The sequence below is a fragment of the Rhinolophus sinicus genome, linkage group LG02 (assembly GCF_036562045.2).
Source record: "Rhinolophus sinicus isolate RSC01 linkage group LG02, ASM3656204v1, whole genome shotgun sequence".
Taxonomy (NCBI): Eukaryota; Metazoa; Chordata; class Mammalia; order Chiroptera; family Rhinolophidae; genus Rhinolophus; species Rhinolophus sinicus.
In genome coordinates this window covers 56,234-80,032 of record NC_133752.1, presented here as the reverse complement: position 1 = coordinate 80,032, position 23,799 = coordinate 56,234, and the positions used below count along the sequence as shown (strand labels likewise).

General features: G+C 54.6%; 2 protein-coding genes across 7 annotated transcripts in view; one reads left to right on the top strand and one right to left on the bottom strand.

The window, feature by feature from the left end:
* PDE6B (phosphodiesterase 6B) overlaps positions 1-20,933 on the bottom strand; it is a 44,001-nt gene extending 23,068 nt beyond the window's left edge. For 3 of the 6 annotated variants that reach the window (XR_012492117.1, XM_074319817.1, XM_074319839.1), the window contains exons 1-5: positions 16,344-16,465; positions 14,951-15,052; positions 6,530-7,043; positions 2,751-2,903; positions 2,510-2,599 (exon numbers count right to left, since the gene is read on the bottom strand). Coding sequence is in view for 5 of the 6 variants with exons in the window: in XM_074319817.1 (XP_074175918.1) it covers positions 2,510-2,599; positions 2,751-2,903; positions 6,530-7,043; positions 14,951-14,952 (759 nt within the window). In the remaining variant the exon portion in view is untranslated. Of the gene's footprint in view, positions 1-2,509; positions 2,600-2,750; positions 2,904-6,529; positions 7,044-7,606; positions 9,917-13,338; positions 13,676-14,950; positions 15,053-16,343; positions 16,466-20,527 lie in introns of those variants that run through there. The other 3 variants (XM_074319832.1, XM_074319822.1, XM_074319838.1) reach the window with 3 other exon arrangements.
* Positions 20,934-21,505: 572 nt separating this feature from the next.
* TMEM271 (transmembrane protein 271) lies at positions 21,506-23,069 on the top strand. Its single transcript, XM_074319859.1, has one exon. The coding sequence runs from the start codon at positions 21,506-21,508 to the stop codon at positions 22,613-22,615; it is 1,110 nt and encodes a 369-aa protein (XP_074175960.1). The 3' UTR covers positions 22,616-23,069.
* Positions 23,070-23,799: the final 730 nt, after the last annotated feature.

Here is a 23,799-nt window from a genome sequence, read left to right as displayed (position 1 = left end):
AGCGCGCGTTATCACTCGCCAAAGATGTGGAAGGCAGTTGAGTGTTGTGACTTCTTCTGTCTTCCACTCCTGTGGGGCTGGCCCTGCACTGATCTACGTTCAAAACCTCAGAGGCTTTTAAACATCCTCGCAGGCCGGTACTAAACTCCACTTCTGCCTACTCATTGATCTAATATTTTGGTAGGACTAGCATGCTGAGCAGTACCTGTGGTAAGAATCCCTCTGCACGGCCCCCACTCAGGACAGGGAGAGGCACGAGCAGAAGTCCCACTGCTGGCTCTGTAGTTCTCACAGCCGTGTCAGTGACACGGGGTGACGGTAAGCTCAAAATCACACTAAAGCTGACCTCATGATACCACCCTGGGCCAAGGAGCTGTGTCCTACACAACTAGACTGAGAAACAACGGCTTGAACCAGGATGTGGGGAGGAGGCGGAAGAAAGGGGGGAAAAACGAATTAGAACTACTATTACGTTCCAATTCCTTACTCAGTTCTGGAACTTGGCAAGCATTATGTCCTAGAAGGAAAAATAACTGAGGAAGAAACTGGAATAAGCCAACCCTAACAAAATAATTAAAATATTTTTTAAAAAATCATTCCGTAGGTTGGGGGATTCTAATAAAGAATGCAGACGGTGACAAGATAATGTAACTGTATTGAAATGTACAAGACAACGTCGGCGAGTGGGCTGGAGAAAAAGGCACTGACCTCAGTCAGCAGGAAAGGGTGGCGTCTGTGACACTAAAGGCAAAAGAAACTGCCCACGAACACTGCACCCTGGTTTCCCATGGGCACAGAGGTTAACAATCATTTGATCCCCCCTAAACACATGTACGGGAATTGAATGGATGGCACATGACGGAAGTGGAAACTTACATTCCAGCAAGGGAGGGAGGCTAGAATGGAGACTCAGTGTGGACTTGGGTGGTTATGCCGTTATCTGCACCGGCAGACTCATCCTCATCCTCGCTGTGCTGGGTGAGAGGGCCTAGAAGCAGACACTCCAGCAGCAATAAGCTCACCTAGAGCTCAGGTCTTGGTCTCTAAGACCATCTCCAGTGAAAGGAACCAATGCCCCATCAGAAATGGCCGATTCCAGGACTGGGCATGAAACACACAGAGCCTGATGAACCAGGGAGTCCCAGAAATAACAGACGTGCAAAAAATCCAAAACAACAAAAGCCAACCAAACAAAAAACAACCCAGACCCCAATCATGGGGACATTGGGGTGTGTTAGGGGCCCAGGCGCCACTGAGGGGCTCTACTCTCTGCAGCTGGGACAAGCTCAGCAACCAAGTCAATAACGTCAGTAACCGTGAGTCCAGATAATAAACAAATACTTACGTACATTAACAAGTCTGCAAGAAGAGACAAAAACCCTGTGCAAACCCCTGTTCCTGTAGTGTGGGGCTCAGAGTGACTTCCTTCCAAACAGCACGGTCCCCCAGGGCCCTTACCAGATGCAACTTAAGCTGTGTCACTCTCACCTCTTGGCCATTTGGTTGGCCCCCGCTGGGCCCTGAGGTCCCTGCTCTCAACCCCCACCCTGCAGGCCAGTTGGCCTCAGGCCCTGGGCATGACTTCCCTCTGCCAGGGCACTCCATCTCCCTGAGTGTCCTCCCACTATCCCTCCCACAGGCCACCGTGAGCACCAGGACAGCTGGCCTAATCTCCCTTGACCCTCGTCCACCCACATGGCCCTGACTCTGGGGGTGTCTCTCCTGGAGGGTTTTATCACAGGTGCCTCACTGGGCTGGCCAGGCTGCTCTTGAAGCCCTCAGGAGAGATCCCCCAAACTCAGCCCTTCTCTACAGATGCTGAGATAAGCTCAGGAACCTGTCATCATGCTCAACAGGTTTACAGCTGGTAACCAGGACACACACAGAACAGAAAGTGGGGATGGTGTGGAGTGACTCGGTCACCCTCAGTGTCCTCTGAGGCTCATCCTGAAGGCCACATCTTGTACTGCTTTGCCAGCCCCAGGCCCATGAGGGCAGCTGCCTTCTGTCCATATTCCCAACACCCACTATTTACTCAGGGCTCCCATGGTCCAGGGACTCAGAGGCAGGGGGACATGAAGGGGACCGACCGTCTCATGCCCCATCAGCTCCACACCCTTTCCCACAATACAAGGTCCCGTCCTGCTCCCTCAGCTCCCACGCCTGCCTTGCTCCACTGCTATGCAGCCAGGGACCAAACCCAGCAGGGAGCTCGGCCTGCGGACCCTCTGCGCCCGTTGTCCACGCATCCCAGCCCTTTCCAAGGAGGGTTTCCAAGGTAACTGGTGAGCAGGGGCAGTGCCTGCAACATCTGAGGTGTTCTCGTCCACCTTGGGTGGAGCACAGGTGGATGGGCACACGAAGAGCGAGAGACCCATTGCCCCCAGGATCCTGGTGTGGCAGAATGGCAGGTCTGCACACTCACACATCACTCTCACGGCCACAAATGCAACTGGACCCTCTCCCTAGGACCCTGCCCTGATGAACACAGCACCGCCAGGCACAGTACCTGGCCACGGCGCGTTTCACAGCTGTGCAGATAGCTCAAGTGGTGTATCTTCAGGTTCAAGGTGCCAAAGTTCAGGTACTTCAAGAAAACCTGAAACAGACGTTGCAACAAGAGGAGTTAAATACTCTGGCTTTCAGCTGTGCCTTTGGGGGCAACACACACACACGGACAGCTGTGCACACTCCCTGCCAGGCACAGGACACGCGAGCGCTCGGGGACAGAGAAGCGACCCGAGACTCACATCTTCATCTTCACTCGTGAAACATGGGCCGTCCAGCTTGTTTACAGCCATGACCACTGCCACGACGTCTTTGCCGTTCATGATGGGTGTGGCCAGGATGTTCCTCGTCAGGTAGCCAGTCAGCTGGTCAGCGAAGGAGCTGAAGTGGGAGATCTGGGAGGACACAGGACAGAGGCTGTCACTCTGTGGGCCTGGAGCCCTGGCTCCCCCATCCCTGGGGTCTGGGCTGAACTCTGTGGAGGCCCCCAGGCCACTGCTGAGACCCAGGTGGCCCTACTCTTGGCATTGGGAGCCTGGGAAGCACGTGAAGACACGGCCACTGGTCTGTCCCTATCTCCCCACCTTGGAGCCAATGACCCCACGCTCTGATTGTAGACTCTGTAGAGTCCTCACAGGCACCTGCACACGCTGCACCCCACCTGGGCTGTGGGCAGACCTGGGTCCCTCCACACCTGCCTCCTGGATGCCACTAGTATGTTCCCTCTGTTCATTCATAAGCCCCTCCTGGTCCTGGCTGCCATCTCATCCCCACTCATGCTTCGCCCCCCACGGTCCTCCTCGCATGCTCCTACCCCCTCCACCCCACACTCCTTCCCATAAAATAAGTTTGACTGAGTGAACAGTGAGCATAGTCTCGTTGGTGGCGTATTGGTGGGACAGCCGGCAAGTGGGGTGGGCAAGTTGGGTCGAGGCTCCCTTGCACCCCCAGGACGCGCCCACCAGCCACTGTGGGTCTCCCAGGCTTATGCTCTAGCTGTGTCTGCTCCATGGGGTTCGTTGGCCCCATGCTGAGAGCTTTGTGGGACTGGTGGGGGTCTTAGTACTGGTCAGCTGAGCTCTGACTTGGCTCAGGCCCAGGCTCAGCGCCCCCCAGGTGTCTGGGACTCTGTCCCCAGCCTCATCCTCCTGCTTCCTGAGTGCTGACGTGTTTTCACATGAGGCCAAAGTGACCTGGTGCGGTGGCCACGGTGATGGCTCTGAGTCAGGCCACCTGGGGTGGGGTCTGCAACACCCAATGTTTGGCCTCTTGCTCTTTGCCCGTCTTCACCGGTCAGCGTGGGCTGTAGGAGGAAATCCCTGTAAGTGCTCCCCCTGACTTTTTTTGTTATTATTTGTTAAAGGAACTCTTTCAGGTGAGCTCAAGGACTCCAGCAGATGCCAGGTGACTGATGTCACACGACTCCAAGGCTTCCCCATCGCTGGCCTGTCCAGTACACCCAGGGCCCAGCTTCCCTCGCAGCAGCGAGGCCCAGGGACATCCCAGGAAGCCTGCGGGGAGGAGGCAGCAGTTCTCCTAAGGGGGCATGTGGCTGGTGCCAAGTCCTCCCCGCTTTCTTCCATCCTGGATCTTGGAGAGGCAGCTGCCACCTGCAGCCACGTGGCACCCGACATCAAAGGGAGATCAGTATGCAAGCCCTGGTGAAGGTGCCACATCGAGCGGTGGCACCAGCCTCTGCTGACACCAAGTTCACCTCCAAAGAGCAGGGCACCAGGCAGTAGCTTGGCCAGGGAAGGTCTCAGTGTCCTCGTGCCCTAGCACTCAGGACTGTGTCACGCTCTCACGCCCCTGTGCCTGCCAGCCTCTCTCTGGTCCCTTCAAAGCTCCTGCTTACTGCCATGTGCCTGTGCGCCTCCCTGCTCCCAGCTGGGACCCTGCACAGCCTCGCTACAGACCCCATGGCTCCCGCCGCACTGGGCCTTCCCTAGGTAATTCACGCTCCTGATCGAATCTGACTCAGGGCCTCTGTAGGCAGCTCGTCAGCCCCCACCACCCACTCCAGGGCCAGTGCTCTGAGCAGAGTCACTCAGGTTGCCGAGTTCCTGTCCCCTGCACCTGTGCCAGGAGTGAGGCTTGGACTCCCCACCTGTGTTGCTTCTACTCCACTGTCTGCCATGTGGGCTCTGCTGCTGGCCCAGCGCCTTGGACCACTTTGCAGCCACGGGTGACACTTGCTCCCTGAGCCCCTAGAACCAGACCTGACTAAGCAGCTGGGCAGTCTCAGGCCCTTCACACCCTAACCCCCTTTTCCACAACACCAGCCTTCCCGCATCTCTGTTCCAGGGATTGGCACCCAGCCACTGCCCCATGGAGGGGACCGCTGTGTCACCATGGCCTCTCCCTCCCCTCAGACCTAGTAGACTTCCGAGCCTTCTGACTTGTCGAAGCTGCCCCACTACCCAGACCCAGTCATCTGTCCCCAGAGCCTCCCTGGGCCTCCACCTGCCACAACCCATCTGTGCTCGCACAGCAGCCAGTCCTGCCGCCCTCGCTGTCCTAGCCTCCGGGAGCGCCCTAAGAATGCCCTCACACCGCCCCTTTGACTGCACAACTGCCCGCTGCCACGACTGGTCTACACACCTTGGTCACATGCATGCATTTCAGGGCCCACAGCCCTGTGGGTGGGTGGGGGTCAGAGACCAGCACAGAGCCAGACTTGGGTCTGGTCCTGCCCAGGAGTGGGTGGCCGTAGCTGAGCCACGTGCTGTCCAGGAGCCTCCTGGGGCCTTCGGTCCAGCTGCCTTGCGTGAGTCTGGACACCAGACACTCGGCTCAGGGTTTTTGCTGCACCTAATGGGACTCACTTTTGTGCTGATTTTGACTCTGGTCTCTGTTCAACTTCATCAGAGACAAACCCAGTGTGGCCCGAGGACTGAGGCCCACACTGGCCTTGCCCCAGGAGGGAGACGTCTGATGGAGGCCACAAGACCCCGGGGAGACACAGCCCCACAGGGGGTGGGACATGCCTAGGACCAGACCCTCAGAGCAACGATGAGACACCCACGGCACAGTTTGGGTGTGGGGTGCTGCTGGAGGCTGGGGGGACCATCCCAGACTCCGAGGAGGGAGGGGACAAGATGTAGTGGGGGAGGGGGAAGAGGGAGAGCACGGGAGGCGCTCAGTGCACCCCCCCACCCACCCAACACCCGCCCCTCGAACTTCTCCTTTTCTGAGTAATTCATGCTCCTGATAAATTCTGACTCGTGGGTGACCCATTTCTTAAAAAGGAGACAAGATGAAGCTAATCCTGGAGATTACTCTATTCAGGTCGCTGGACCGAGGCTGGTTTACAGCAGATAAGTTTAAGAGGATTGTAGCACGGCTGCTTCCGGACCAGGCATCAGGGGTCTGGGGTCTGCACATGCCTGTTTGTCTCTAGGGACAAGGGGACAATGGCTGCTGGGGGAGAGGCCCGTCCAGGTGGGTTGAAGAGGCCAGCCGGCTCCAGGCTCCTGCTCCCAGCTCCCAGGCCAGACCCTCTGAGAGGCTCCCTGTCTCCTCCTGGAGCCCTCGTCCCGACGCCCACCACACAGTCCAGCTGGCACCTCATGCTCAGTGTGTCCCAGATGGATACCACCTTCCCCTGGCCACCCTCCACTCTTCTCCACCCAGGGGTACCTGTCCCCCACCCCACCCCATGTGACAGCCCCACACCCAGCTGTGTCACTGGCATTCCTGTTCCTTCCTGCCCAGAAAGAACCAGTCCTCCTGGATCTCTCAGCTCCAGGCACTGCTGCCCACCCCTTTGCTCCCTGGGCACAAGCCGGACTCCCCTGCCCCCGCGAGCAGAGTGGGTGGCCTCCTGTTGGCCTCTCTCTGGGCCTTTGTCCCGCCCTGCTCTGACCCCTCCCTCCCCACCCCCACACGTCCAGGGAGCCCTGGCCAAGGGGACAGAGGACCAAAGGGTTTCCTCCCTCGTCCGCCACCCCGGCCACCTTTCCGAGGTCCCCACATGGCGTGGGACCTTCCTGGCCCCTGCGAGTCCCGGCCCAGAACCCACCTGGGTGACGTCCCTGATGTTCACCATTGTCTTGGTCTGAGCCACGTGGCCCACGACCCCGATGTCCAGCGGGAAGACGATCTCGGAGTCAGGGGGCACCAGGCAGTCCTCCAGGACGCTGTCCGGCTGCACGCTGAAGAGGCGTGTGGCCAGCTCGGCCACACCATTGCGCTGGCGGTGCAGGAAGAGGCTGCAGCAGTCGGCCTGCAGCAGGGCGCCCAGCCGCTGCAGGATCCTGAACAGCACGCGCTCCATGTTCACGCTCTCCTGCATGTCCTGCACCATTGCAAACAGCGCCGCCGCCTCCTCCACCTGGCACAGCTCACGGAAGCTGGCGCAGTCCCCCAGCAGCCCGTCCGCACAGGCCCTCGCCACGTTCTCCGGGCTCAGCTTCTTCCCAAAGTACCGGTCCGCAAAGCCGGGGTTCTGGTCCAGGAACCGCTGCACCTGGTCCTCGCTGAGGCTCATGGTGTCCGGCTGCAGGTCCTGGAAACGCGGCCAGTCCCCAGCGCACCTGGACGGCCAGCAAACACTGTCATCAGCAAAGCCTTTCTTAGTGCCGATTAGAGTGCTGACCCCCCCCCCTCGGCTTAGGTCCCTGACTGCAACCTGTGGCGGGGTCCCAGCCAGCTGGGGACAGGCAGTGCTTACAGTGGAGCAGGCCCTCACACTTCTTCCCATGCACGCAGGGGAACCCCACGAACAGTGAGCCTTTTACCTGGTCCAGCAGGCAGCCCCAGGTCTCCTTGGCACCCAGACCTGGGCTCAGGTGTGCTGGGCAGGTGGGGCACGAGCCCTCCCATGGGACCCCTGATGGTGCTGGACGTCAGCAGGGCAGCTTGGGGTCCCATCCCCAGGGAGGGAGTGGGGAGGAGGAAGGCCGCCCAGTGCCTGGCACACACACTTTCCCCTTTGCTGTAGAAGAGGTGGCCCTGGGCAGTCTGGCAGGTGAGGGGTTTGCAGGGCAGACTCGGTCACCTTGACACACAACAGCGCTGTTCCCTTAAGAGCTACTGCCCTTATGTCCAAGTCTGGAAGAGCTGCTGCGGGCGTCTCTGCTGCCTGGTTCCTACTCACTGTGCACCTTCGGTTGTGCTGCCTTCTCACGGTCCATGGCACAGGGATCCCTCCTGCCTCCGGGCCTCACAGAGTGCCCGCCTCCTCGCCACTGAAGGCTTTCTCCATCTGCCCTGCACGTCACACAGACGTTAGCTCCTCTGTGAGCCAGAATGTGATCCAAAAGGTTGGCTTACAAGTGTAGGACTCAGCGAGGGTCTGTCTCTGTTGCAGGAGTGCCCTTCACGTCACACAGAGGCTGTGTGCAGATGTGTGTGCATGCAAGAGCACACACGTACATGCTGCGTGTGCATACATGTGTGTACACAGATGCGCATGTGTGCACTGGGTGTGTGTGCTGGGTGTGCATACAGGTGTGTCCACGGGTGGGCACATGCATTCTGCATGTGCATACAGGAGCATGCTTGGGTGTGTGTGTTCATGTGCACCCGTGGATGGCTGGGAGGTGGGGGAGGAGCTATGTGTATGGTATGAGCCAGTGTGCATAGCACTCAGCAGAGACTGGGGGCACCTGGCATTCAGGACTCACCTTCTGCAGCCGCAGCCGTGGCACCATGCCAGCCGGCCTCTCTGTGGAGGAAGGACCTTGGGTGCCTCCCAGCCATGGACTAGGAATCACAAACCAGGAAAACGGTCTGGGGTTTGTCTCTCCCTCATGCTACCTGTTTGTATTGTCACTATGCGTTTAACCAGGATGCAGGGTTTGTGTGATTCTGACTTTTACTGCATTCAACTAGTAAAAATGTGTGCACATTCCTGTGAGTGTGCACGTGCGTGTAAGCATGGGGCCGGGGGTGCCTCTTGTGCTTGGACAAGTCTCTGCAGGGCTTCTGGGCTGGGACCCTGCCGCTGTGCCACTGTGGGTGGGCCTCGTGCTGTGACGTCTCTGCCTTTGCTTAGTCATGCAGCGGGTTCCTTTCAGGGATCCGCTCCAAGGTCCCCACTTTTCCTAAAAATACTGGGCTCTGACTGGGGGTTGGGGTGGGACGCTCTGCAGTCACCTCGCTCTGCATTCAGCCCTCAAAGCTTCCAGAGTGTTCTCACCTTGGTTGCTGACAGCGTTCCATAAGAGGCATGGCCTTGTGTGCTGGTCAGGTGGCCTCATTGACACTGCAGCACTGGAAGCAGCCCACACTTACCTGGCTAGGCTATGACGTGACACAAACCCAGGGAATCACTCGAGCTTAAAAATGTTAATGGTTTCATTTCACTCAGGGAAGAAAAGGCCCAATGACTGTGACCCTAACCAGGTAGCATCCAGCCTCCATGGGGCGGGGTCCTGGGAGTGCTTAGGAGGCTGGGGGCAGGAGCAAGCGTCCCCAGAGATTTGTCTTTGTCTTTTAAAACTATAAAAAAGACGACTCTGGTGAATTAACTTTTGCCTTTTGCCTTTTTAACCTGGAACTGTGACAGTGACCCTATTTGGAAACAGGTCTTTGCAGATGAAACCAATTGAAGATGAGGCCATACTGGATGAGGGTGGCCCTAATCCAACCCCCGGTGTCGTCACAGGAAAGGCACAGAGGAGGCCACCAGAGGACGGAGGCACAGACAGGACTGATGTGTCCAGGAGCCAAGGGACCCCAAGGATTGCCAGCCACACGAGAAGGTGTAGAGAGGCTGGGATGAATTTCCCCTCGGATCCCCAGAGGAAACCAGCCCTTGAACCGGCCTGGGGAACCGCAGACGGTCGCTTCTGTTGCTTTAAGCCCCTCACTTTGTGTCCTCGGTGGGGCAGCCCCAGACTGACAGAGGCAGTGGGCCAGGTATGCCTGTGGCTGTCACTTGCCTGGTCTGAGCCAGCCACAGTCTCATTCTCTGGCTAGCTACTGGTTGGAGACCAAGCACCCCAATGGCTTCCCAACAACTGCCCCCAGTGCAGAGGGGCCCACTGGGCCCACGGTGGCCAATCAGGTTCTTTCCTTCTGGACGCACAGTGGTTGTCCCAGGAGGCAGGTCTGAGGGCAGAGCCGAGACCAGAGGAGGGAAGGGCGGTGGAATCTGAGAGCACAGCTGGTTCCACCCTCCTCACCTCAGTCCTCCGACCTGCAGGGGAGGTTGCGGACTGAAGCGATTTATCTGCCACCAAAGCTCAGTCACAGCAGTCCTCAGGCCCCTCCCAGGAAACTACCACTAGCAGAGACAGTGAGAGAAAGAAGGATTTTTCAGGAATTAGCTAAAGTGGTTATTAAGGCTGAGAAGTCCCACAGTCTGCCGTCGGAGTCCTAACACAGGAGGTGACGTCCCAAGTCAGCATCCCGCCTTCCACCTTTTGTTTCATCTGCTTCACTGAGCCTGCAGACTCCGATGCTAATGCCACATGGAAACATCACAGACACACCAGAATAGTGTCTAGCCAAGTATCTGGACACCCCAGGGCCCAGCCAAACTGACATACAAAATTAACCACCACAGTTCTTTACAGGTCAGCCATTAGACCCTACAAGGCCAGCTCTGATCACCAGGCCCCCCAGTTGAACTTGGCCCAGGAAAAGGCAGTGCCTCGTGCTCTGAGACCAAACACAGCATCCACAGTGGGCAGCTGCCCCCGACATACAAAATCAAAGCTCATCCCTGAAGCCAGGTGTGGGGACCCAGATCTTAGAAGCGCTTGGCTGTCCAAGTGGAGGTTGCAAGCCCCGTCCTGCCTGGGCACTAACGCCAGGCTTTCCCAGCCCGACGCCATCACAGCACCACGCACACACGAGGTGAACACCATCCCACCATCTGGGGCAGGCTCACTACACAGCTGGCGGCGCTCAGGGAGCTGTCCTGGATGGGCCACCGAGCTGGGACCTGGCTGCCCGGTCACAACCTGCTCAGAGCAGCCAGGACAGTAAGCAGGTACCAGCTCTAACTGCCTTCGGCACGAGGAAATGTCTCACACATCCCAAGTCCAGAGGTCGAGTGACCAGTGGTGGACACTGGCTCCTGTGGCTCTGTGACCCCAACATTGATCTGGGGTCCCCTGCTGGTGGCAGTGACAGTCAGGGCAGTAAGCGCCCACATCGGCCAGCAACCCCCCTGTGCTGATTGGTTTAGCCTGGGCCCCAGGCAATGACAGAGTCCAGCAGAGTGTAGCTTGGAGTGGGTAGGGACCCTGGGGCTTCACACAGCAGGCTTCACACAATGGCTGCTTGTAGCTGAGCCTGTGTCACAGACTGTGCCGACTGCCAAGCCTGAAACGTACCATCTGGCCCTTGACAGAAAACGTTTGCTGTCCCTTGGCTTAGGTTAACCATCGCCAACCCCTGAGCTACTTGAAAAAGACTGGATATCTGGAGAACACTGGGTCCTGTAAGCATCCAGAGGCATCTGCTAGCACCCCAAACCTATTTCTGAAGGTTCTGTTCCCCCCTTCATCCCGTTCCTCAGCCAGGCAGGGAGACTGCGTGCCCTGAGCCTGGAACGTTGGACTGGAACTCACCACAGAAAGTGGGAGTGAAGACACAACACATTGGAAAACAAGTACAAAGGGACGGGGGCGCACTTCAGAGCGTGAGGCCTGAGACAGCAGCTCTCCAGGGACGGTCACAGGACCAAGGACCCGGAGGAACAGAAAAGCCCATGGCTGAGTAACCTCGTCACAGCCACAGGTCAGTCTGCTCAGAAGAAACTGTAGCTGGCAGCAAGGTGGCTTTAGGACCTCGAGTTGGCATAAAACACTGCTGCCCAGCTGGCACGGTAAAAGCAGTGCTAACACTCTACTAAGAGGTTTAAGCTCCACCCCCTCCATCCCTCGGGCAACTGAGCTGTGCCTTTGACTGACGGAATATGGGAGGGAGGAAGAGAGGGAGGGAGAATGTCATCTCCAAATAGCCATGCAGTGGGTCCACCATTGTCCTTTGTCCCTGTCCCACAGAATCATCGGTTCTCCAAGGGGACATTCCCCCAGCTGGGGTTCTACAATGGAGAGAGCATACCACAGCTGTTCTGCAGCCACGGAGGGTGGGGGATGGTTTGTTGTTGTGAGCCACACTCACCTGAGGCCGACTGCTAGCTCAGCAAAAGCAAGAAGCTAACTTCTTTTTTAAACATAGGTTCAGAGTTCAGTTAATCCAGTTCCCCAGTTCATGAGACATTATCATCATTGATCCAGGCAAGGCCACTCCTATATCTTATTTTATCCATCCATCATATTTAGCTATCCATCCACCATCCATCCATCCATCTGTTCATGCATCCATTTGTCCATCTGTGTGTCCACCCACCCACCCACCCATCTATCCATCCACCCACCATCCATCCATCCACCATCCATCTGTCCTGCCAACGCCTGTCCAACAAACCCTTCCAGCATCTTCCATCAGATAGCACCTTAAAAAGTTGTGGCGGAGTATAAATAAAAAGTGAAAATTTGTTTTATGAATTCAAGTTCAAATTAAGTGATTCGGGGGCAGACGGGTGGCTCAGTTGGTTAGAGCGCGAGCTCTAGGCAACGGGCTGCCGGTTCAATTCCCACATGGGCCAGCGAGCTGCACCCTCTGCAACTAGAATGAAGTCAATGAGCTGCCACTCAGCTCCCCTGTGGCCAGATGGCTCAGTTGGTTGGAGTGCGGGCTCTCAAACATAAGGTTGCTGGTTTGATTCCTCAACTCCCGCAAGGGATGGTGGGCTGTGCCCCCTGCAACTTTCAACAACAACTTGACTTGGAAAAGTCCCAGAAGTACACACTGTTCCCCAATAAAGTCCTGTTCCCCTCCCCCAATTAAAAAACAAACAAACAAACAAAACACTAAGGGATTCAACGTACTCATTGTTATTTTAAGCCACCAGGCAATGTTTATCGTATTAAATGACTAGATAACAAAAGAAGAAAGGTCTCGAATCAGAAAAAGAGCAATCTAAAGCCAAAAAATCTAAAGCAGCGAAAAAGGGAATAATAAAGACCAGAAATCAACAAAATTGAAAACAAAAAAAAATAAAGGAAATAATAAAACTGACCACTAGGTTTTTTTAATGATCAAAAACAATTGATAAATCTCTAGACAAACTGATCAAAGAAAACCACGCAAATTACCAATAACAGAAATGAAAGGGGGGATTTCACTACAAATCCTAGAGACATAAAATAATTTTTAAAAAACATTTATTCTTTCATCTTTATTGAAGTATATATTACAACAATAAAGGTAACAACTTATTTTTATTGTATGTAAAACATACAATAAAAGGGAAGAATGTGGACAACGTTATGTCAACAAATGAAAAAAATGTAATGGACAAATTCCTCAAAATACACTAACTACTAACACTCATTCAGGAAAGAAATATATAACCTAAATAGCCCTATAACTATTTTTTTTAAACTTTTAAAAATTTCTTTTAAGTGTCTTGTTCCAGGACCAATCGAGCTCCAAGTCAATAGTTGTTTCAATCTAATTGTGGAGGGTGCAGCTCCCTGGCCCACGTGGGAATCTAATCGGCAACCATGGTATTAGGCGAGTATCACACTCTAACCAACTGAGCTAACCGGCGGCCCCAACCCTGTAACTGTTTTTAAAAATGAAGTTTATAGTTAAAATCATACCGGAAAGAAAACTGTAACCCAAAATGGCTTCACAAATGAACTCTACCAAACACTTAAGGAAGAAACAATATCAATTCTACACAAAGCCTTACAGAAATCAGAAAATAAGGGAGCCCTTCCCAACTCATTTTATAAAGTCAGCATCACCCTGACACCAAAATAAGGCGGAAACATTACAAGAAAAGAAAACTATAAGTAATACCTCTCATTGACATTGATACAAAAATCCTCAACAAAGTCGTAACAAATCACATTCCCGAGTGTAAACAGGAGGGCCCATGGGAGTGCTGGGAACTGCGGCCACCTGCAGTCTCCCCACCCCCCCGTCACGGTCCTCCCGCACAAGAGGGGTGCGTACAGGCTAATGGCCATGGTCAGCTGCCGGGAGGGGCTCGTGGGCCAGCGGGGAGCAACCGGCATATAGATCTCTCACTTCTCTGTGAGGGAAGCTGGTTCCATCCAGTGCTGGGCTGTGTTGTGTCTTCCTGTGGGAGAATATTTGTACTTCTCCTGGTGATGAGCAACAGATGTTACTGGGTTTCCCCGAAAATAAGACCTCACCGGAAAATAAGCCCTAGCATGATTTTTCAGGGTGACATCCCCTGAACATAAGCGCTAATGTGTCTTTTTGAGCAAAAGTTAATGTAAGACCCCGTCTTATTTGTGGGAAACATGGTACTAGCTTGACAACAACCAACTGGGATTTATCTTGGGACTGCAAGGTTGGTTTAACATTGAAACTCAATGAATGTATGAGGTGTGATCGAAAAATATGGCAAATGTTTAAATAAAAAAAATATTATGATAAAAGCCACACTGCCATAAATCCCCCTCAAAATACTCCCCTTGCTCGCAACACACTTATCCCATTGCTCTTGACACTTTCTGAAGCAGTTCTGGAAGTCCTCTTTCGTGAGTGTCTTTAGTTGCGCTGCCGTGGCTGCCTCATCCTGAATGGATTCAAAATGCTTACCTTTCATGGTCATTTTCACTTTGGGGAAGAGCCAGAAGTCCATGGTGCCAGATTCAGGGAATAAGGTGGATAAAGACACACAGTAATGTTTTTATTTGACAGATATCGCTGTATGAGAAGTGATGTGTGATATGGAGCCTTTCCATTGTGATGACAAAATACGGTGAGTGCTGCTGCCGAGTGCCATCCAACGGAAAGGTGGGACCTTCAATACGGGAAGCAGCACATCGAACCTTAGCAACAGTGTGTGAAAAGTTTCAACTTGTTCATTGGAGTTGGGTGTGAGCTACAGTTGAAAGAAGGTGTGTTTTAAAGTGTGCTGTAAATCATCCTCCATCATGACAGCGGCTCCGTGTCACACATCGCTTCTGGTACGGCAATTTCTGTCAAATGAAAGCATTATGGTGTGTCCTCATCCACTTTATTCATCGGACCCGGTGCCGCGCGACTTCTAGCTCTTCCCCAAAGTCAAACTGATTCAGGACATCGAGGCAGCCACGACAGCGCAGCTAAAGACACTCACGAAAGAGACTTCCAGAACTGCTTCAGAAAGTGGTAAGAACAATGGGATAAGTGTGTTGCAAGCAAGGGGAGTATTTTGAGGGGGATTTATGGCAGTGTGGCTTTTATCATAATATTTTTTTTATTTAAACATTCGCCATATTTTTCGATCACACCTCATAATTCACTATATTAAGAGACTGAAAAAGAAAAACCTACAATAATCTCAACAGATACAACAAAAACTAGACAAAATTCACCTACTTGTGATAAAAACTCTCAGAAACTAGAAATAGATTTCAAGCTCACAAAAGTTATCTACAAACACCCTATAGCTTACATCAGACTTGACGACTGAAGACCAAATGGTTTCCCAGTGAGATGAGGGACGAAGGCTTCTCACTCCCCCTGTGTCTGTTCAGGGCTGTGCATGATGGCCTGCCTGAGGCAAGAAGAGACAGAAATGAAGGGTATGTAGGTGGGAAAGGAGGCAGTGAACTGTTTCTACTTACCTGTGATATGACTGTGCAGAAAATCTAATGAACCTACAAAAATAGCAGCTAGGATTTAGCAACATTGCAGGACAAAAAGGCAATTTAAAAAAGCAGCTGTATTTACATACACTAGTAACAGGCAAATGGACAATAAAATATTATTTAAAGTAACATTTACAAAAGCATTAAATATATGAAATAATTATTGGTAAATTAGAAAAAATGTGTGCAAGATCTATATATGAAGACTATAAAATGTTGAAATTAATGAGCACCTAAATACATGTAGAGATGGAACATATTCATGTGAGAAAATTCAATGTTGCTAACATATCAGTGGTGCCCAAATGAATCAATAAATCTAATACGATCCCAACCAAAATCTTCATACACCTTTATTTGTTCAAATTGACAAGGTGATTCTAAAATTTACATGGAAATGCAAAGAATCTGGAGTAGCCAAGATGATTTTGAAGAGACGATTTTGGAGGACTTACACTACCTGATTTCAAGATTTACTCTAGAGCTACAATAGTCAGGACAGTGTGGCACTGGCGTAAGGACATGTCGCTCAGGGGGCCATGATCGGGAGTGTAGAAATAGACTCACACTTCTACAGACAATTGATCTTCAATAGAAGTGCCAAGGTGGTTAAATGGTAAAGGTGTGGAACAACGGGACCTCATGTGTAAGACCCTTGACCATTACTTCACACCGTGCACGAAAATTACATCAAACTAGATCACAGATGCGTGTAACAGCAAAAACTATAAAACCTCTGAAAGACACAGAAGATAACATTGGTTTAGACAAATGTTTCCTAGGTACGACACAAAAACCATAAAAAAGTAACACATTGGACTCCAACCAACTGAACTTTTGCCACATAAAAGATACAGATAAGAAGATGAGAAGGCAAGTCAACACTGAGACAAAATATTTGCAAAGCATTTACCTTCACAGAAAAGATATGGGAAAGCCTCGACATGGTTAGTTAGCAGGGTAATGCAAATTAAAGCCACGAGATAGCACTGCGAACCCACCAGAAAGGCCAACATTAAGAGGACCTCAGGAAGGCTGACGAGGGGACGGGGTACCTGGAACTTTCAAACCTGGCGGTGGGTACAGCCACTCTGGAAAACCATTTGTCAGTTTCTTATGAAGTTAAATGTAAACTCTGATACAACCCAGCAATCCCACTTCTATCAATTAAAACATACGTTCACAAAAGATTTGTACCTGAATGTTAATAGCAGCTTTATTCATAACTCCAAATAGAAAAGAGCTGTAGTGTCCACCATTCTGTGAATGGATAAACAATTACAGGTAGAATTCTACTCAGTAGAAAATACTGAATAAAATGAATAAAAACAAAGCATTATGCCAATTGAAAGCAGACATAAAAACTACACACTTTATGATTCCAGGTGTGTGACATCTGGTACTAAAACCATGGCAACAGCACACAGATGGGCAGTTGTGTGAGGCCTGAGGTGGAGGCCAGGAAGACGCCACAGGGAATCTGTGGGGGCTGTGACAGCCCCGCGTGACGGTGGGGGTGAGTTATACCGATGCCTACAGCTGTCTAAACTCATTGAATTGCACACTTAAAATGGGTGATTGTTGTGGCATTTACGTAAACTGTATCTCAATTAAAAAAAGGGCATAAAAAGCTGAACATAGATATCACTTATGACCCCACAAATATACACCCAAGTGCATCTGTGCACATGTTTAAGGAAGTTCACAACTGCTGTATTCAGAATATCCCCAAAGTAGAAACAATCAAAATCTCAGCATCAGTAAAATGGCTAAATAAATCCTTGCATATTCACACAATGGCCCTGGATCCAGCAGTGAGAGTCAGCGACTACAGACACGTACAAGAGCGGGCAAGCTTCACAGACGCCAAGTTGAATGAAAGAAGACAGACATATGACAATCGTGCTGTCGTGTTCCGTTTAGATAAAGGTCAGAAAACAAGCATCCCAAACTGAAGTGTTCCGAGCGCACGCCTGGTGATACAGACACAAGGAAGCGGTTTCAAATGGAGTCAGCAGGACGTCGTGTGGAGGGAGGTGCCCATGTCTCATACTGTTTCCTGATTCGGTGGCAAGTATACAGATGCTCATTTACAAGTCAATAAGCTGTTCCGTGTAAATTTTATGGGTTTTTCTGTGAACCTTATTTCACAGGAGAAAAGCTTTTAAAATAATAAAGTGCATTCTTGCGTCTTCAAGAACTGACTGGCTCTGGTTTTGTTAGAGTGAGGTCTTCAGATTGTCACCTATGCAGACTTGGCACAGAGAAGCGCACACTATGTCTGTAAGAGAAGATCAATATTATCGTTCCTGGAAAAAGAGGTCTAAGAATTAGTGAGAAGAGAAAGGTTGAGTATTTAGCCAGATAAAAAGATGAAGGATAACTTGACTTTGAAATAAGTCCTGGAAGTACACACTGTTCCCCAATAAAGTCCTGTTCCCCTTCCCCAATAAAATCTTAAAAAAAAAAAAAAAAAAAAAAAAAAGATAAGGGATAAAAAGCGAAAAGTAAATGATAAAATAGAGAAAATAATTAGAATCAACCAACTTAATTGAAGTCAATACTCTAGGAGATTGCATTTTAAATGTAAATAGTAAAATGTGATTTAAAAATGGTGGGGAAAATATTCTTCACTTGACATGATTACTGTTGTGATCAGAAAAACACACATGATGGTTTAGAAACGTAAGCTCTGGGCTCCATTTCCTATCTTTACAACGATGGGGGGGGGGTAGTGACATAGTGAGGAGAGCCCTGTGGTCATGCTGCAGGGTCCCTGTAATGTGCAGGGCATGTGCATGTGGTGGGCTCTGTGATTTCTAAAATAATTCCTCGTTCCCCAGCGACTTGTAGAAAGTCAGTTTTCACTAAGGTGGTTTCTTTCAGGAGTGAGCACCTCAAATCACTTGGCTATAGACTTCATCTGCTCTGGGGTTCCCTCTGGAAAGCAGAGGAAGTAGGCGGTGGGAGCAATGCTGCAGGTGGCTGGGAGGGAAGTGGCCTCCCAGGAGAGCCTGCGGGGGTGGGGGTGGGGGTGTAAGGATTCCTGCAGAAAGCCACCGAATCTGCTTCCCTATGTGCACGAGCCTCTTCACTTCACAGCCCTGGTTATAGGGCTGAGAAAGCAGCTGAGGTCCTCCCTGTGAAGCACGCAGTTCCACAGTCCCTGTGAGCCCAACAGACACTCTAAAGGACGCTTTGTATGACAGGACCACAAACTGCTGCCGCTCCATCCTGCAGACACAGAGGCACTCACTGGGGGAAGACAGCTGACTACCTGCTGAGTGCCAGGCAGTGAGAGAGGCAGCGGCAAAGCCAAGGTGGCAGTAAAGGCCACCAGCACCCTAAAGGGGACAGGACCCCCCCCCCCAGCATGCCTCCATCCCAGGCAGTCTTCCCGCACCAGTGCTCCTAAAACACAGCGTGTCTCCTGACCCTCTCCGGTCTCCCCATCCTCAGGATGAAGGCCCACCAGGACAGGGCACCTGTTGGTCACTGTCTGCCGCCAGCTTTTCTCAAGTCCCACCCTCCCCCCCATGCCTTTACTGACCCCTCTTCTGGCTTCCTCACAAACAGTCTTCTCTCCCTCCCCTCAGCCCAGAGGAGGGCGCCTCTCCTGCCTGCCTGCCTGGCCTATCACCTGGCCCTGTCCTCCATGTGATCAGAACACAACTGACATTTAGATTCTGTCACAGGTCAGAGTGACCCAAGGTTGGCTGTCCACTCATTCATTCATTCAGTCACTCCGTGCAGCTCAGGTAAAGCAGAGTGTGTGTGTGTGCGTGGGGGGCAAACTGGACGTGGACCTGCCTGCACTGAGCTCCCTACCTTGTGGGGAACACTCAGAACACCTGGGGACCCTGTGCCAAGGGGTGGAGGGGATGCAGGAAGGCGGGCAGCAGGGAGGCGGTGTACAGCCGGTTGGAATCCTGGCTTCACCGGGGGCTTATTCATGGGAATCGTCTGAGGATAACAGGCAAAGTGCTCACGAGGGTCGGGGGCCCGTGGGCACCCGACAGAAGCCAGTTACTGTGAGACGAGCCGAAGCTAAGATCCAAGGAACTGGGGAGGCAGGAGCCCGACCCGGGAGCTTGAGCCACAGGATGCGCAGCAGAAAGAGGGCTCAGCACGTGCGAGGGCGCCGTGGCAGGAAGACGTGGGGCGAGCGTGCGGCGGGGACGCGCTCGGGATGGAAGTGTGTACTGGAGGGCTGGGGGGGCGTGGTAGGAGAGAGCGGCGGGATCGCGGCGGAGCTGCCTAGCTGACCAGCTTCGCTCAGACCCTGCACCTCACAAGTGGTCCCCAGCGCTCCCGGCACCGCCCCCACCCGCTCGGCGGAGGAAGAGCCTATGTCCGCGCACTTCCGCCCCCAAAACCTAATCGATCTGGCCACGGCGGCTGCGCTGGGAATGGAGAGGCTGCTCCATCTTTCTGCACGGAGGTGGCTGCAAACCTCGTCGCCCTGGAAACCGAAATAATCATCGGAAGGCAGCTCATGGCAACTCCGCGCGTGGGTGCTGATGATCAGACAAGCTGATTTACACAACGTCCTTTAAAAACCCATACACCACAAATGGAAAAGAAGACTCGATATCCTTAGTGTTCTGGAAAGTCATCACGCGTGCAGAGGGACAGAACGAGGAGGTCCGGCCGCGGTTCTAAAATCTGCAGCCCCTGCTAAAAATACAGCGAAACCTGCTCCTTCCTGCAGCGATCGCAGTTCAAGTCAGTCCCACGCAACTGTGCAGAGCCAAGGAAGGGCCTTCGCAGATTCACCGGGCAGATGGTTTCCGTGAAAGTGGGCGAGGGGCCCCTGCGCGCGGGCTGCCTCTCGATGGGGGTGCGGCTTTGTCCGACTCGAGGGGCCACCGGGGACTGTGCCCTGGCTCACCAGACACCAACCGACACTGCGCGTGAAGGGCATGAAGCTGCGCGCTCTGGTGGTGTCTCCACAGCAGAACTTGCTAAGTGGGTGACAGGAACGGAGGTGTGTTCTCACAGCACCCCTGCACGCGCGCGCGCACCCGCGTCCCCTCGCTGTAGCCACGCCTGCCTCTCCGGGATCCAGCGCAAAGTTATTTAACGCTGTAATTAGCCGCCTGGGTGAGTCATCGGCTCCCGGGCCACCGGCTGTGGCGTCAGAGACCGTGCTGAAGGGACCGTCCGGTGGGACCTCAGAGGGCCTAACAGAGACGCCCCTTTCTCAGGCCTCCTTTTGGGAAGAGGATGGAGGACCCGGAGAGGCCTGGGGCAAGGCTGTCTCCCCGCCCCACGCCCTCCTCTCACCCACCTGGAGTTCTCACGGTCGGAACGAGGCAATTTACACCCCCGCCGCCCATTTACCCTCGGGCCGTGAATCGCCTTCTAATAAATTAACTCACACCACTCGCGTCCGTGGACAATTCCTGCACCCGGGAGAACGGATTATCCAAGGTTCTGCCTGGGGCTTCATGTCTGCCCACCTCCCCCCCCCCCCCGCAGCACGCCAGCGGGCGCGTCCCAGGCCGCGCTGGAGGATCCGGCCCCTGGGCTCCTGCCCCCACCCCCTTGCACCCGACTCACCCCGCCCCTCCTCCCTCCCTCCTCCCGCTCCTAGGCTCTCCGCCACAAGCCCCCCATCACGCCACTCTCCCCTCCCCCGGGGCCTCCTCTCCTTCCCCCCTGGGCTCTGCCTTCTTCCCACTCCTCCCTTCCCTTTCCCCCCGACTCGCCCCTCCTCCCGCACCCATGCTCTCCACCATACGCCCCCCAGCACCGGGCCCCTCTACCCCAGCTCCCCGCATCCCTACTAACTTCCTCAGGATTCGTGGCCGCTGGCAAGCCGGTGGACGTGGAGTGCCGCCCAGGCCTTGTCGCCAGGGAAGCGTAGACGTAGGGGCACGGGAGGTGGGAGGTGCTGGGGGTGGGGCCTGGGTGGGGGGGTCCGGAGGGGAGAGAGCTTAGGTGGGGGTTGGCGTTTCCAAAGCGGCCAGGGGCGCCCGTACCGGGAGGAAGGTGGAGAGACACCGCGGGGGGCACCTCTCCTCGGGGAGGCGGCGGAGGGGCGTCCTAGGGCCTGCAGGGGCTGGGGGGGCGGGGCCTGGGCCGGGCGCGCGGGGCCGCGGGCGCGGTGCGGGGAGCGGAGCGTCCTGGGAGGGGCGGCGGAGGCTGGGGAGGGGCGCGCGCCCTGCGGTCCTCCGCGCCGCATCGGTTCCCGGCGCGGGGCCGCGGCGGCTGCGGCGGGAGGCGGGGGATGCGGGCTCCGGCGGGGGCGCGGGCCCGGGAGGACGCGGGGGGATGAGGAGGAGGCCGGCGGTCCGGCCGCGCGGCGCCGGGAGGAGGCGCAGGCGGCGGGGCGCGGGCTGGCTCGGGCGCGGAGGATGAAGTGGAGCGTCCGCGGGGCCTGCGCCGCGCTCTCCGCCTGCCTCCTGCTGGCCTGCGCGCTCAGCGCCGCCGCCGTCGGCCTCAAGTGCTTCTCGCTGGGCTCGGAGCTACGCGGGGAGCCGTTCCGGCTGGGCGCGGCCGCCGGCGCCTTCTACTCGGGGCTGCTGCTGGCCGCCGGCCTCTCGCTGCTCGGCGCCGCCCTGCTGTGCTGCGGGCCCCGGGACGCCCCGCTCGCGGGCCCGGGCCCGGGCCCGGGCCTCGGGGTCCCCGCAGCCGCGGCAGGCGCTCCCGAGGCCGCGCCGGCCGAGTCGGGAGCCGCAGCCGGCCCTCCGGGGCCGGTGAACAGCCAGAACCTGCTTCTGCTCGGCGTTCTCGTCTTCATGCTCGGGGTCCTCAGCGCCTTCGCGGGCGCCGTCATCGACGGCGACACCGTGTCCCTGGTGGAGCGCAAGTACTCCCACTACTGCCTGCCCCCGCGCGCGCCGGCCGCCCCCGGCCCCGCCGCCCCCGGCCCGGCCCCCGGCGCGCCGCGCGCCCGCAGCACCCTGGACAGCGCCACGTCGGCCAAGTGCCGCCAGCTCAAGGACTACCAGCGCGGCCTGGTGCTCTCCACCGTCTTCAATTCGCTCGAGTGCCTGCTGGGCCTGCTCAGCCTCCTGCTGGTCAAGAACTACAGGTGGTCGCAGGCCCGGCGCGGCCGGCGCGGCCGGCGGAGGGGAGGCCGAGCCCCGGCGCGGCCCCGCGGCGGTTCCGGGTTCCGCGCGCAGCCGCCAGCCTCCCGGGCGCGGCGGGGTCGGCGGGGCCGGCGGGGCCGGCGGCTGCAGCAGCGCCCGAGCGAGGCTTCCATCCTGTCCCCGGAGGACTCGGACTTGGCCGCCCCGGGGGACTGCGCGGGGTTCGCGGCGCATCACGCGGTCTCCTACATCAACGTGGGCGTCTTCCACGCGTTCGACGAGGCGGGTGTGGAGGTGTGCTGCGGGGGGCACCCGTCCGTGGAGCTGCCAGGGTACGCGCCCTCGGACCCCGACCTCAACGCCTCCTACCCCTATTGCTGCCGGCCGCCCTGCGACGCGGCGCGCCCCTGGGAGCCGAGCCGGGCCTGCTGAGTCCCCGGCCGCCCCCCGCGACGAGGGGGCCACCGGCTGGCGAGGCGCTGCCATCTCAAGGGGCTCCCCGCCAGAGACTGGTCCTCCAGTATTATCATTTCTGTGTCTGGGAGGTTTGTCTTTTCTGTGTCTGTTCGTATCCGGATTCCATTTTAAAGTTTACAATAAATGTTTTGGGGTTAGCTCGCCCCATCGCACTTCTCTTTGGCAAGTCCGTTCCCTGGGGCCAGGCTCCCAGGTCCCTGGTGAGAGCTCACCAAGCGGGTAACTCCGCGTGAGGAAGACCGCTTGCTGAGAGGACAGGACCAAGCCGCTGAGACCTCGGGAATGAAAGAAGCGAGAAGCACCCAATAGAACACTTTGTACACGGATGTGCCTGCTTTTGTCGGTACTTTCTTACTGTAAAGCTCTCCATAAACAGTGAAATGTTTGGTAAATTTATTGCTATTTAAAATTGGTGAGTTTCTTTATTAAATTAATTGCTATGTTATTGGAGCTAGTCATCAAATTAGAGAATGTCTACCTACAAATCAGTGTGGGAGGAAATGGTGGAATTTGGTCAGACAGATGTTGCGTTCCAACAGTTGTACACAGCTGGCAGGCTGACTCACTCCAGCCTCTCTCTGAGGCCAACTTTCTGTGGGTGCCAGCTCTCACATTTATTTTGGAAACTGGTGACTGTGGCTACTGCGAAGCTGAGTGTATTTTTGGTTAATATATATGAACAAACCAATCATGTTTTGGAAAATCAGTCATAGTTTTCCTGGCAAAGATTATTTTCCTGTTGATTAATTCATTATTCTGGTAATTTTTAGTATAGCGTTTCATTTAAAATATCCTTTTTGATGGATGTGAAAGTCATACCTTTAAATCATTCGAGTATATATGTGTGCACATTTACACACACGGTATGAAATGCATTCCAAACGATGGTGAAGGGTTTCCATCTACTCTGGGGGCTGGCGGGGAGCCAGGCAGGCTGTCTCTGGAAAGGTGATCCCGCCCTGGTGCTGGAATCAGTGCAGCAAGCAGGTATGCCTCCGATTCTGAATGCGCTCAAGGTGGGGACACACCCAGTGCTCTGCCAGGGGTGAGCACAGCACAAACTTTAGTAGAGAAAAGCTAAAGAAATAATGAGTAATACACTTATAGTGTTTGGGGTCCACTTCTAATTGGGAAAAAGT

What these genes read in the sequence shown, in the direction of transcription:
- TMEM271 (XM_074319859.1), top strand. Translation starts at nt 21,506, where the DNA reads ATGAAGTGGAGCGTCCGCGGGGCCTGCGCCGCGCTCTCCGCCTGCCTC.